This window comes from Sinohyriopsis cumingii, chromosome 1, assembly GCF_028554795.1.
Source record: "Sinohyriopsis cumingii isolate HCF-2022 chromosome 1, ASM2855479v2, whole genome shotgun sequence".
NCBI lineage: Eukaryota > Metazoa > Mollusca > Bivalvia > Unionida > Unionidae > Sinohyriopsis > Sinohyriopsis cumingii.
In genome coordinates, this window is record NC_142961.1 from 82,259,922 (window position 1) to 82,274,477 (window position 14,556).

A 14,556-nucleotide genomic window follows, 5' to 3' on the forward strand; every position below is an offset into this window, starting at 1 on the left:
GGTGTTTGGTAAGAGATCGACGCAGGTTACCTACTGAATCGTTCGTCAAATATATAAATATGTTGCAGATGAGCCTTAGATATTTTCTGATTGGGTTTTACTATCATTTGGCATTTGAGACAAGATCTACATTATTTATAAACATGACTTTTAATTTTCGGACAATAAAAATGATTCGAGATCTTGTGATAAGTCTTACTGACTCCTAACTTACCAGTCAAGATAGTTTAATGGGCTAGATTTAGTATTTCGTGTCCATATGAATTCGGAACAACATCTTGATACCTCATTGACCACTCATCACTAGCAGGTATTCAGATAATCTCCATTTTCTCATAAGGACCACATTTTTCGCAAACTAACAAACTGGAACTAGTGTGAAATCAGTTTCGTTAATAGCCCTCCGACAGAAACGAAGTCTCAGGATCGTGTTCATCTTCTACAACGAGTGACTGTCTTTTGTCACCATGATTAGAATAGAAAGAATGAGTAGTACAAGAGGATCACTGTGAACGATACATTTTGATTACTCAATACTAGGAGACAAGGTAACCTGATCTAAAGACCAAAAAAATGTGTCAGCTAAAGGATAAACAAATCAAGGATTTCACCCTCAATAGGATCAGCCTTTACATCAAAACGATACTGTCAGTTACAAGTTGATGAACCACAACCGTGTCTCCAGCTCGTCATTGCTTAATAATAAATGAATACGTTTTATAGGCCAATAATACACTGTTCCATCAGCCAGGGACCCGGGAACTAAGTCTGATACCAAAGTGACACAATGGATGGAGAGGAAGATAGCCAAGACGTACTCTACTCCCTGAATACCCCTTTCAGTAGAATACTTCTCAGACAAAGGCAAAATACCGGATAACAAAACACTACAAGACGCCCATGCGTCCCTTCGTATTTTAATAGGATACACTCGGCAAAGTCTCCAATAGAATCCTCTTGCATTAATGGTTCATTATTCTCAACAAAAAAAAGAATCAGACTGGAATTTGACTGACTCAACAAACATATTGCTTTCCATATAAGACGTAACAATCTTGACCGCTTTGAAAGAAGAGCATTTGGAATATCATTGTCCTTCATTTTGCTGCTTATTTTTCGACCTAGCAGCAATCAGGAATAACGTGTCCTTTCTTTTTACAACAATTGCACATAGAATGATATAAGGATTTATGATCAGTCTTATTATATGTTTGATTTCTAAAAGTTGTGCCGGTTTGAAATTTAGAAATACTCGTGTGAGACTAAGATTACATTTTACCAAAACGACTGCTAAAAGGAAGACGTACTGACAGATATATCTGTGTGGGTCAAAGAATAATCATCAGCTGGTCGAGCAGCAATTTTTGCTCATTAAGACTGGTCTTGACACCACTATGGATATAATTCTTGGGCTCTTCAATTAATATGAGCGGCCTCGGATTATAACAATTTTTATCAACCTTCTTGACTTGGCACCACCTATATAATAGTTGTTCTTTTTCCCTTTGCAACTTCGACATGGGTTTGTCCAATTTCTTTTCCATAGTTTCTAAAATTTGGTGATAAGCCTCAGGTACCAACTCATAACCATTCAAAATATATTTCTTACCCACATCATAATCAACACTCTGTTTTACCGACAGTAAAGTGTATACTTCACGAGCTTTGCCAGTAAGTACACTTTGTAATAATAACGTCTAATGGTCTCTTAGTCATGTGAAGCGTTCAGCATTTTCCTTAAAGGGATGTACATATTTATCTACTTCTTTTCTTTCTTTCTGTGTATTTTTATTATTTTTATAAAAAAGGCGTACTAACCTAATATTTCTGGCAACATCAAAACCTGAACCTTTGTGTAAAGGGTGGGGAGTGCATTCCGCTTGCCAGTTCTAATTCTTGTAATCTCTATTGCATTTAATTTTTCTGTCTATATCAGCATTTGTATTTCCTTTAATGTTCTATCATATCTAGATGTATCAGTCAACCAACATTTCCTTTACTTTTCCGCCCGATAATAAATCAAAACTTTCTTTATCACCTGCTTTTGTTAAAGACGCTTTCGCTTCAGGAGGATCATAATGTCTGCCAAGTTCAAGCTACTAGTCTTTTTTCAGAGACTCTAACCCTTCCTCTGTAGGACTCTAACCTCTTCTGGGTAAAATTCGAAACTAAATTAGTTGATAGTGTGAATGTTTGTTGGTTTCAATAAAGATTGTTCAAATGTGTGAGTTAAAATCTTTACCAGGGACAATGGAAATTCCAAAACAAAGTCAGTTTCAATTTTAATGTAAATTTCTAATATCTCTGAAATATATTTAAAATATTCAAATCCCGGACGAAACCCCAATAAATGTTGCTACTCTAGATCTTAATATACGACAGAAGAGAAACGAACCATTTAAGTAAAATCAGCATGTTTTTTTTTTTTTTCTCTTTAAGACAAAGTGGGAATAAAAGAGGCATGTTATTGTGAATACATTCCAAATCATCCTATATATCATATCACAAGGCCAAAAATATAGAATGTTCAAAATTAATTCCAATTCTATTGAATGTCCTGATATAACACAGAAGTGCAATCAACAATGTCTTTGAATGAGTTCACAGAATCGTAAAAAAAATGTGTATATCCAAACGTCAATTAGCATTTTAGTAATTCCATTGAATATTTTAAGCAAATTATTCCTCTTAAATCATATCTGACAGACTGGTCTAAAACAGGAATAAATTATTTGTTTATCAAATCCCTATTTATGCAAATTTTCACTTGGCATATAACGTAACAGAATGTGAATATTTCCAACGGGAACCATACTCTAACTATAAGCAAGACTGAACTTAAATTCATCCTACGTAAACATGTTCTTTACAACTTACAATCATAAACAAAAATTAGCAATGTAGATATATTGTTTATAACTTTCAACTAGGGACCAAAATTAAACATACAATATAAATTAATACGTATCCTGATGTATTAGTCGTTTGAGTGAGTCCATTAATAAATATAATGTTTTATCAGTTTTTGGGTTCATTCCATGCGATAAGTATCCCATTGTTTCAGTAATTGCGTCATTCCACGCAGTAAGTGTCATATTTTAGCAGTTGATGGCGTCATTACATGCAATGCGTATCATCATTTTGTATTAGTCATGAGTGTTATTCCATGCAATACGCATCCAGCTGAATGATTGGAAGCTGATAAACAGTATCTTCCTTGTGATTCCTTGTCCTCTAAAACTTATACGTCCATTAGGAGCTACGCTCTCGTGCATATGTGTATATCGTTATTAAGTCAAGAAGCCATCTTTAGTCCGAATAATAATAATAATAATAATAATAATAATAATAACTTAGCACAAATCATAAATGTGTATATTCTGACGATGATGTGAAGTTATTATTATACATTTTAATAGTTTTTGAGTTCTTCCAATGAGCAACGTCTTTTCTTTTTAAGTACTGTTTATTGTGCGATTCGTGAATTCTTCCTAAAATGTTAGCGTCAGTTAAATGTTTCAGATAAATCAGTAAGCCTTTGGCAAGAGATTAAATCATGATTCTTATGTTCTTATTTTTGTCTCTTAGGCATCGTTAGGTGGCAAGATACAGTTCAGATGGACGAGACCCCAGGGGGTCACTTAATTCAACCCAAAGCAGAACCTGAATTCAAACATCAGTATCTAATGGATTCACCACGTGGTGAGTTATTTCCCCTGCAAAATTGTCCTTTGTTAAATGGTCACCATTATTTTCGTCTAATTTCTCTATCACGTATGGAACTAAGTTGTATAAAAGTAGCGTGGTTAAACATTATTTAATATTTTTGTATAGAAATCACACATTCAATATAAACGCACGACAGCGTTTGAAAAGCAACACAAAGCACAACATAAAAACTCGGGATGTATAAATATTCCAAGAAATATGAGATGAGTGTCAGGTATGGGATGGGAACATTTCTCCAATACTGTCTATGGCAGACTTTGATTTAACAGGCACTGAATCCTGAAAGCAAACCTATTTTAAAATGATATCATGGATACCACCTTATACTTGGATCAACAGTAAGTTTTAGCTGAAGCACAATTAGTGACTTTATTCTACAATATTGAGATATATATTAACAATACGTAAATTGCTGTCTGAATTTGAAAATCTGGTGTTAAGCATCAAATAGTTACATTGGTTACATGCAGCACTAAAAATCAGGTGTTAAGCATTGAATAGTTACCTTAGTTCCACTTAGCACTTCAAATCTTGTGGTAAAGCATCGAATAGTTACCTTCGTTACACGGAGTACTTCAAAAAATATTGTGTTAAAGCGTTGAACAGTTACCTTAGTCATACGGGGTACTTCAAATCTGGTGAAAATTTGGACTTATTGTTATAACAAATTACTGTCATTCTAAGTAAGATGGTCATCATGTTTGCACTGTAGCTAGTCGCATGATATGTTATTTTATTAAATCAGGCTTTTTTATTTCTCGTAAAAGTAAATATTATCACGGTAGTCATGAAAAACACTGACATACATGTACACTCTTTAAATCCTTAAAAAAGAATTTGTTTTGTTTGCGTTCTATTTCCTGTTCCTGTTCCTCACCCTCAATCTTGTCAATCTAACATTCACCAACGTGGCATGTGATTTATTTTAGTCAACTTGGGATATTTATACGGAAAACGTGTGTGTGTGGTGTGTGTGGGAGTGTGTTAAATATTTTCCTCAAAATACGCTAAGTAAAACGGGTCCCCTACTTGACTCAAATTCAGTTTTGTATTTATTTCTCATACCTTTGTAGTGTTCGACCTCACTGACCAGAAAATTTCTAATCTCATTAATGTCTTACAGACTTTGTTGCGATGCAGTCTCAAATGGAACTGTGGAGTCTAATCAATGTATTGATTAACAATTTTATCAGGCAAAACTTCATTTGTAATGAGGTAGTATATAACTATATAACTTGATAAAATAATTTAAACGATCAGCTTCACAACGTTTCCCTTGAACATGGGGGACGATTTGTAAACCTCAATATCTTTGTAAAAAGCATGTACTAGAAAACGATCGGGACAGAGGTTAACATTGCATGGTAAATTGTGTTGGCACCCTTTTGTGTCTTAGTTTCGCTCAGTTATCTTGACAATTATTAATAAAAACACTGCAATGCATATTTTATTTTATCTTGCTTGTACCATGTTAACAATTTTATCAGGTAAATGTTTGCCAGTACCATGTTAACAATCTTATCAGGTAAATGTTTGCCTGTACCATGTTAACAATTTTATCAGGTCAAAGTGCATATGCTATCAAGCAGGCGATGTGAATTTGCTAAGCAAAAGTGGAATAATTAGTTTTTCAATGTCCTGAATGCCCATAGTTGATTGTCAGTCTATTGTCTTATTTAACAACTTTTTAAAAAGCATGATGTCTATAACAACAAAATAATAGCTTAATAGATGATGAAATGGTAGATGATATAAATCTTGTTAGAGGTTTGGAAGATCAAAATATCGTAAGATCTGATACTGTACAACAAACTGTAAAACAATAAAATTGAATTGGACTTATTATTCGCAAACTCTGTTGTAAATTAGGTTTGGACTGTACAAGAAAATATGCAAAAGGCACTCATAGAGGTTAGTAGTGAAGGGGGGCACTTTACGGACAATGGGAATTAGCATTAAAAACACCCCTGGGTTAGTTTACGGACAATGGAAATTTAACATGGCGAAAAATCGTGGGTCAGATTACGGACAAGGGGAATTAACATGGCAAAAAATCGTGGGGCACTCTACGGACAAGGGAAATTTAACATGGGAATAAATCGTGGGACAATCTACGGACAAGGGGAATTTAACATGGGATTTTTTTTTTAAAAAAATTTTTTTAAAAAAAGGGGTAGGCAATGGAAAGGCTATCTCTTTTCGAGAAATATGGGGGCCCTGAAAAGGGCCTTTGGGTTTTCTTCTTCTGCTTCTAATTTCTTCTTTTCCTCCACCAACTTCTTATTTTATCTCCAACACTCTTTCTCTTCTTTTCTTTCTTTTTTTTCTCCTCCTCTTCTTCTTTCTTCTCTTCCTCCTCTTCTTCTTTCTTCCTCTTCTCATTTTCTTCTTCTTTTTCAATTTTTTCGTTCCATTTGCGTATTCTTATTCTTTCCTCTTCATCCTCCTTCTCCTCCTTTATCTCTTTCATGACACCACTAATCTTGTCCTTTGCTTTTCTTAAGTTATTAATTTCCATCTTTACACGATGGGGACTATAGGAATAATGGTCTTCAACGAGTCTTATTAGCATCTGTTCCATTATTCCTAAGTTGTCTAAAACGTCTTGCAAGGTTTGTATTTTGTCCATTTGGTTTGACGCCATCTTCTTTTTATTCTTTGCAGAATGGTTTGAACGACGAATACTGTGGGTTCTTATACTTAAAGCGCGTACGTGAAGGAAAACATCCCCCTAAAAACATAAAATGGATCTTACCTAGATCATGACCAAACAACGCGCGGACGTGAAGGAAAACATCCCCCTACTTTTTCATTTCATATAATATAACCCAAACTATACTCTCCACAATTGCTAAGAAACAATAAAGAAACCCATAGTCTACTATTCTCACAAACATACCTTTACTCTTACCAACACAAACACACAAACACATACCCTCACATTTTTTTAAAAAAGAGTTAGTGTTTATATACACACTACTCTACCTACACACATTGGCAAATTAATAGTTATTTCTTTTCTAGAGTATTGGGTAGCCCTGAAAAGGGCTGTTGGTTTTTTTGAACTCCTGATGCACCTATCTAATGGTTGCACCTTCCTGGCCTGGCGCCACACACGCATCTTCTTCCCCAGTCTTCTTTCACCTTTCTTCTGGGGAGCGCAGAGGGAGGATGATTCGCTTCAACACCCCAATCCTCTGTCTCCGGAATATTGAACGACATCCTCTCTTCTCTTTTCTTTTCCTCTTCTTCCCTCTCTCTTCTCTCCTCCTCTTCTTTCTTCATTCTTGCTTCTTCTACGATAGCCTCCGCTGATAGTTCGTTTACTATGCGCCTGGCATATTCCAGGTGCATCTGGAGTTCTAGCAGCTTCACAATCCTTGTATTCATTGTCTTGCTGTTAACAGGTCGACGATGGGCCAAACTGACGATTAGTTTTTAATTTATACTGAAAGCGCGGACGTGAAGGAAAACATCCCCCTAAAAACATAAAATTCATCTTACCTAGATCATGACCCAAAACAACGCGCGGACCTAAAAGAAACACTCACTCACTTTTTTATGCTACCCATCACTATTGTAAAATTTTTATAAATCACTTCAATAGACTATCCACATACGCAAAGCAATCCAATCTAACCCAAAATATACACCTCTAACAGCCAAAAAAACAAACATCATTTTAATCTACTATCCATACCAACTTACTTAACCACTTACAAACACTAACACACAAACACATACCCTGACATTTTTTTAAAAAAGAGTTAGTGTTTATTTTCACACTACTCTACCTACACACATTGGCAAATGGATCGTTATTTCTTTTCTAGAGTATTGGGTAGCCCTGAAAAGGGCTGTTTTTTTGTTTGCTATGGCATTCTTTTTTTAGTTTCTAAGAATGCGATGTCCTCTGAGGATAGACTTTTTGGCGATAGGTCTGCTTCTTCGGAAAGAGAAGAAGAACTCTTTAGTGTCGATACGGCAATCGACAAAGCCTCTGTCAGCTTCAGGTTGCTGCTGTTGTTGCTGCTGTTGCTGCTGTTGCTGCTGTTGCTGCTGTCTCTGAAGTCTGTACTTCTCTGTCCATTCTTCTTTCTCCCTGTTCATTTCTTCTCTGAAGAGCTCTTCTATCAGGTCTTCAGTGATTTTTAACATTCTCACATTCTCTATTTCTTCTGGCTTCGGTATCAGACTGTGTCTGACCCTATGCAAATTCACGTAGGCTTCGTTGAGCTTAGCTAGTTTGGAGCACATCTTCGTAGGAGGATGAGTCGACAATGGATGGTTAGACTGGGAACAAACCGGTTCTCAAAGTCAAAGCGCGGACGTGAAGGAAAACATCCCCCACACGGTTTTTCGAGCCGCAACGTTCATGAGAGGGATAGTAAGAAATGAAAGAGCATCAATCCAACATTCTTATAGCTAAACAAACCACAAAAGCATTTTTTCAAAACACAACATTTTTTATTCAAAAATCACTTAACACTAAACAACAACTCTAACATTTTTAACAATAATCCAACACTATAACATCAAACAATTTTTTTCAAATCACAAACATTTTTTTCTCATTTTACAACCTACTTTAAACAGGGCTGACAACGTTGTGAATGAAATTGTGATTTCCACTGTTGGAAATCATTAGGCCATTGATGGACACTACGTTTCCTAGCTTGAGACAAAAGATAAGCATAATGGTCACAAAACCATCGATCTACTTTCACATCGTTTCTAGCAGAAGAACGAGGATCGAAATGAGTCACTAAATGTTCTAAGGAATAGCCCAGGCTGCGATGATGCAGAAAATACACACAGTACTGTCCACACACCAAGGAATCTGTGCCTTGTAATTTCACATTATTGAATCGGGTGGTTTGAGCATTTCTTCTCATAAAGTTGATGATATCGTCTTCCAAAGGGGGCAATCCGTACGAATCGAAATATTCCACACATCCTTCTTGAGGAAAGTAGACGGCTACCCAGTGGGTTCCTGGGAGATGACTGTCGTCCGTGTTGATCACGTAAGCTTGATGGTCTTTAGGTTTGCGATGAGGGAGTTCATCTTTAGCACAGACGACAGGATTCCAAGAAGCCGTATACGAACTGTGGTTCAAAAGGTAATAAAGTTCCCAGGTATCCATTGTTTTGTGTTTTCTTCTTCACAGGTAATAATAAGTCGTCAATTCGATCCTGACTTTTTGCTTGAAAATGTCTGACGAATAAACGGTTATTCGTTCTGTTTCCTCACTCTGATTCAGGAGAGCTTCGATACGATGGATCTCTTGAGTGGTTAATGGTGGACAAGAATGTTCACGCAAGTCTTTATACCACTGGTGCAACACGTCTTTGTTCGAGATGAGACTCCAAGCTTCGTCCAGATACTCGGTAAACACGGTCGTTGTGCCATTTTACCCCACAAGCAATTTAACATCACTTTGGCAAACGATCGCCTGCCTTCGTTTTTCTCGATGTGGTCTAAAGTGATGCCTTCTTGTTCGTAGTATTTCTCTTTGAATTTTATTTGGTCTTCGGGAGTGTGACACCAGGAAGGATAGCCGCTGGCTTCTTGCTTCAGTTTCAAAAAGGCATCCACGTAGTCGGCGAAAATGCCTTTCTGAGTAGGGTCACCCTTGTGGTACTGTTGTGTCTTGGGAAAGTGGCAAATTTCGTACACTTCTAACAGTTGGTATCCCATGTCCAGAGCTTTGAACAATTCTACGCTGACCCAGGTTCCCGTCAAGGCACGTTCTTCCTGGGTATGCTGACAAGGTTGGTCTTGGTTGCACGTTTCGGCACAAGTACGGCACAAGGGAAACATCAGTTTGCCTTGACAATGGTGAGGTAAGACGGGATAGTATAGGTTCGTGGGAGGCAAAACTTTACACTTGATCAAGCCTTCGTATTGTCGAATGTTGACCAAGTCGATTTGTTCCGTCAACAATTGCGGGTGCCCTGTAGGAAAGCGACAATATTTGCACACGTAGGGATACAGCGAACACACGTCCAAGTATTTGATTTCTTCTCCTTTCTCTTCGTCGGCTTGGTACAGCAAACAGGTGGCATTGGTCCTTCCTCCGTACAAACTATCCCTCGGGTTCAACGGGTCCATGAACTGGTAACTTTCCACGAGGCGTTTAAACTCGGGATCGGTTTTCATACGGTGATCGTACTCGTGTTCCCACATTTCCACCACTTGGTATCCTTGCTGTTCTAACTTTAGGCGTCGCTGACAAGTGTCCTGGTACAGGTCTTCCATGGTTCGTTGCAAAAACTGATTCTTGGTGCCACGGTCAGTGTAACAGACGGGACATCCGTGAAATAAGCAACCGTTAAACTCGTACACGATCTTGGGGTTTTCTAAGTCCCAGCCATCGACCGAATACGTTCCGATGGTCTTTTCGCCCCCTCCGTTGCGGGCATGCTGAATCCACTTGTCTTCCTTGTCGCACAAGTAATGTAACCAACGTAGGGCTTTGACCGAGTATTGACGTTTGACAAAGTGGGTCGTTTGAGGACTGATGACAGCCACGGTCTTTTCAGGCATGAATCGTTGTCGATACACTAAGGAACACGCTTTGGCAATGGTGCAAGCTTCTTTCAAAGGATCGACCCCTCCGTGTTCCATAAACAGTTCTCGAAATTTTCCACAGCAACGCCGTAAAATGTCCACGTCGGAACGACAATACTTTAGCATTTCTTCCTGAAAGTCGAAAGGGTCCGAGGCGTGAATCTGGTACCAAGCGTAGAAAGCTTCTCGTTGTTCGGTACGCATGTTGTCGGGGTCGTAATAGTGAGCCTCAGGTAAATGGGGTAGAACGGCGTGTTGATTGGCTTCCGTATTGAAAAAGTGTGGAAAGTACCCTTTAGCCATTTCTGTCATTCCAAACGTTTTAGGCATTCGACTCAAAGGCATGGCCAAATAGCTCATCGAATCTTTAAACTGTACTTGTCCCACTTGCATGAAAATGATTTTGGCTCCGTTCAAAGTCACTTTAGGACGTTCGGTGCCTTGTTCCGTATAGTACCTCAAAAGAAACTGTCCATCGTATCCGGAGAAATTGTGAGCCATCACCGTGGCATGACGATGACAATCTCCGTAACGTTCGATGTCCTCTTGGCTCCACGTCTTGTCGACGGGGTCTAAGACCCATTGGGCAAAATCGGCTAACGTGTTCGGCCCCCGAAAGATTTTTTCACGCCCTCCAGGAATCTTGCTGCAGTGAGGGCAATGACTGAAGATAGGTTCTTGAATGCACTTCTCGCACGCTCGATGAGCCACGCAGAAATTAGGAATGTGAATGCCGGTCTCTTGCATGCATTCGAAATCGAAAAAGATGAAATTGCCTTTCTTCTTGTGACCGTCCTCTTTCTCTGGTGGGGGTTGGTATTTTTGCACGTAACATTGGTGTTCCAAGTCCACGATGTGGTGACAAATGTGACATTTTTTCTTTCCTGAACATACGTGTGCCTTGGTATTATTGGTACGTATGACTTGTTCACACGTAGAGCACAATCTCAGCAGTTGACAAGCGCATTTCTTCTGTGAACCTTGCGTCTTCAAATGTTGTTGGTAACAGGTAGGGCTGACAAACGTGCGCAGACAAGTTGAACAAGGCACTGGTTCTTCGCTCAGACAGGGTGAAGAGGCCAAACATCCTGTGCATTTCGATCCACAATGCTTGTGTTGCTCTCGATTGTTATAACCATGGTCACATTTCTCACAGTAATAACTGTATCCCAGGAATCCAGTGATAGTGGTAATCGTATCGAAATGGTCATCGTGATAATAGACATGAATGTATTTTCCGTCCTTAAAGTCTTGCCCTCGAAACAATAGAGGTCCGCGCACTTCTTGAGGGTGCACTTTCAAGGTGTATCGTGGAGCTAGGACCTCTTGCAATTTTTGCATCTCAGGAATGCCACAGGGTGTGTCTTTGGGCAGTCCGGCTTGTTGTAACAGGAGTTCTGCTTCATTTCGTTGTTTGGCTCGGTCGGAACGTTGAATAGTGTCCCAGGTTCTTTTCCATTCTACCGTGTCGTTCTTGTTGGCATAGGTTCGTCCCACCACGATGGCACGGGCTAAGCACATCTGGTCATGAGGGTTGTCAATTCGGACGAGACTCTTTTTGGTGTTGCGAAGGTCGTCCACCAATAACATCTTTTTGCGTCCTGTCCCTTGAGGAGGAGAGACGTGGGTCATGTCCAGTGTGGCTTTACCATCGGTGATGTCAAACTGATCATTAGATTGTTGTACGTGTTGAATCTTGTCCATGACTTTGGAAGCAGTCAATTCTGCAGGGGTGCTAAACTCGATCCAAACAGGGGATTTCAAACCGTCGTGTTGTATGGAAAGTCTCAAGCGATCGTCTTCTTTGGGTTGACATTGTCGCTTGAGTGTGGTGAGCAAAGAATCCCACACCTCGGTGATGAACACTTCTGCTTTCTCTAACGGTACTTCAGCCTTGAAATCTTTAAACTTCACCGTGTATTTGTAAGCCGTGGTTCTAAATTTTCTAGAGGAGCGCTTTTCCGTCTCTCGAATGGAATAGTACTTTTCAGGGTTGACAAAGGGTGGTGGACTTGGTTTAGAGGGTTCGGATTCTGGTTCACTCATGTCCTCTTCAAAATCACTGGCATGAATTTGTGCCAAGATTTCAGCCCTGGTACGAGGCGATAGATCACGTTTCTGCCTCTTACTTCTTTCTTCTTCTTTCTTCTCGAATGAATGGGATCGTTTCATCTTGAAAGCAAAAAGTCAAATGACTCAAGTTCAAACACCATAAACTACTTTATAGTCATGGCAGACCAGCGTATATAAAAGGGTGTGTGTCTTGTCCTTTCACTATTCATTTCACTCTCAAGCCGAGCACAACGATGGAAGAGACTAACCAGATGGAACGTTTCGTCAGAGCTTTGCGAGGGGTCATTAGAAAATTCTCTTCAGACCAGCCTACGGACTACTCTCCTTCCTTTAGAGATAAAAGTCAAGATACTTGCTATATCTGTCAGAAGAAAGGGCATTGGTCTTCAGAGTGTCCAGACCGTCAAAAACGAACAAAAACAGGGACTAAAAAAGACAAAAGTCAAGATACCTGTTATTATTGTCAAGAAAAAGGACATTGGTCTCCAGATTGCCCAAAAAAGAAACAAGAGGAGTCAGAAGAAAAGAGGGATTCTTCAGAAGAAGAGAGGGATTCTTCAGAGAAAGAAGAGGAAGAAAAAAGACAATTCTGTTCACAAGAGGCAAAGAAAGAGGAGAAGAAGAAAAGAAGAAGGGAAGAAAATGAGGAAAAGACGGTGAAGAAATTTAAAAAACAGAGAGAGTAAACAAGGAGAAAGAAGAAGTCAATGAACTTTTAATTAAAGTGTTGTGTTGTGAATTGTGAATTGGATTGTAAAAAATGGAGAAAAGAATAAATGAATGATATAAGGTAAGTGTCTTTGAGTTGTGATTTTAAAAGAAGAACGTACACTCACGCACTCATACACAGACACGTACTATAAGGGTAAAATGGGTGGGGTTTATTTTTTTGAGTTATTGGCAAATTGAAATTGTATTTCTTTTCAAGAGTATTGGGTGGCCCTGAAAAGGGCCTTTTTTCTTCATGGTGAAAGGGTGAGTTTAAGCAATCAACTTTAACTGCCTTATGCCTTTGCCACGGCCAAGGCCTACTTCTGGACTGCGTAATGTTGATAATGATTGGGTTGAAATCACTAAGGGTGGTACGGTAGGCTTAGTCACAGGGTTAACGTGTTTAGCTCGGGAAGGTCGTATTCTCTTCGGTCGTGATAAAGAAGTCTGATACATTTGTTTCAGACTTCTTAACTCCGCTAAAATGTCCAACAGTACCGTGACCGTTTGATTTTCACCCTCTTGTTTCTTTGCTGCTACTTCTTCTTGCTGTTGCTGCTGTTGTTTTTTTCTTACCTCTTCTTCTTGTTGCTTTTGCTGTAGGAGAAAAGCCTGTTCCGCTTCCTTTTGTCGTTGTATAAATTTCTCCAATTCTTCTTTTTGTCTCTGTCTAAAATTTTCCACTTGCGGTAATGAAGAAGGTAACGAACGTTCCGGAACAAATTCTTGCGAGGAGAGAAAATCCACAAAATCCCAATTCACCTCTTCTGAAAGTAAGTCCGAGTTCCCTTGGGCAGTCTCCCCTGCTGGTGCACCCCAATGGATCGTTTTCTGAGTTTCCGTCATGTTGAATCACTGTCGCATAGATTGACTGCACACAAGCGCTAGCGAATCTATATAGACTACGTGACGTCACAGACTGCTCTCTTCGGATTGGATGCGGGCTGACTGAATTCTGTAACGCGTGTTAGGATTGGTGAATGAACTCAATCCGTTTCAATCCTTCCTGTCCCTATAAATAAGCGCAGTTCACTGCATTGATTCACCTATTCTCGGAGCCTCAACATGTGGACAGACGTTGAATCTTCAACCCTTGTGTCAACAATGATGTTCAGGACGGACATGCTCATGTATGTCCGATCCAAGTGGACCGTTGTCCACAGGACCAACAGCAGCCTGTGGATAAGAAGAGTCTATATAGAGAGACAAGGTTGCCTCAAGAGGACTCTGATGTATGGCCCTGCTGTAAGACGAAGTTTGAGGAAAAGAAGATGTCGCAAATGCCCTTTATGTTAAGGGCATATTAACATAAACCAAAGGCCCTTTTTAGGGCCAGCCATATTTCTCGAAAAGAGATAGCCTTTCCATTGCCTACCCCTTTTTTTAAAAAATTTTTTTTAAAAAAAAAATCCCATGTTAAATTCCCCTTGTCCGTAGATTGTCCCACGATTTATTCCCATGTTAAATTTCCC

The 14,556-nt window shown here is 39.2% G+C and overlaps 1 protein-coding gene across 3 annotated transcripts in view; it reads left to right on the forward strand.

Annotated features, from left to right (window-relative positions):
• The window catches only part of LOC149807238 (uncharacterized), a 50,527-nt gene that overhangs the window by 31,162 nt on the left and 4,809 nt on the right, over positions 1–14,556 (forward strand). For all 3 annotated transcript variants that reach the window (XM_089963936.1, XM_089963930.1, XM_089963922.1), the window contains exon 5: positions 3,589–3,702. In XM_089963936.1, coding sequence (XP_089820062.1) covers positions 3,589–3,702 — 114 coding nt within the window. The remainder of the gene's footprint in view (positions 1–3,588; positions 3,703–14,556) is intronic.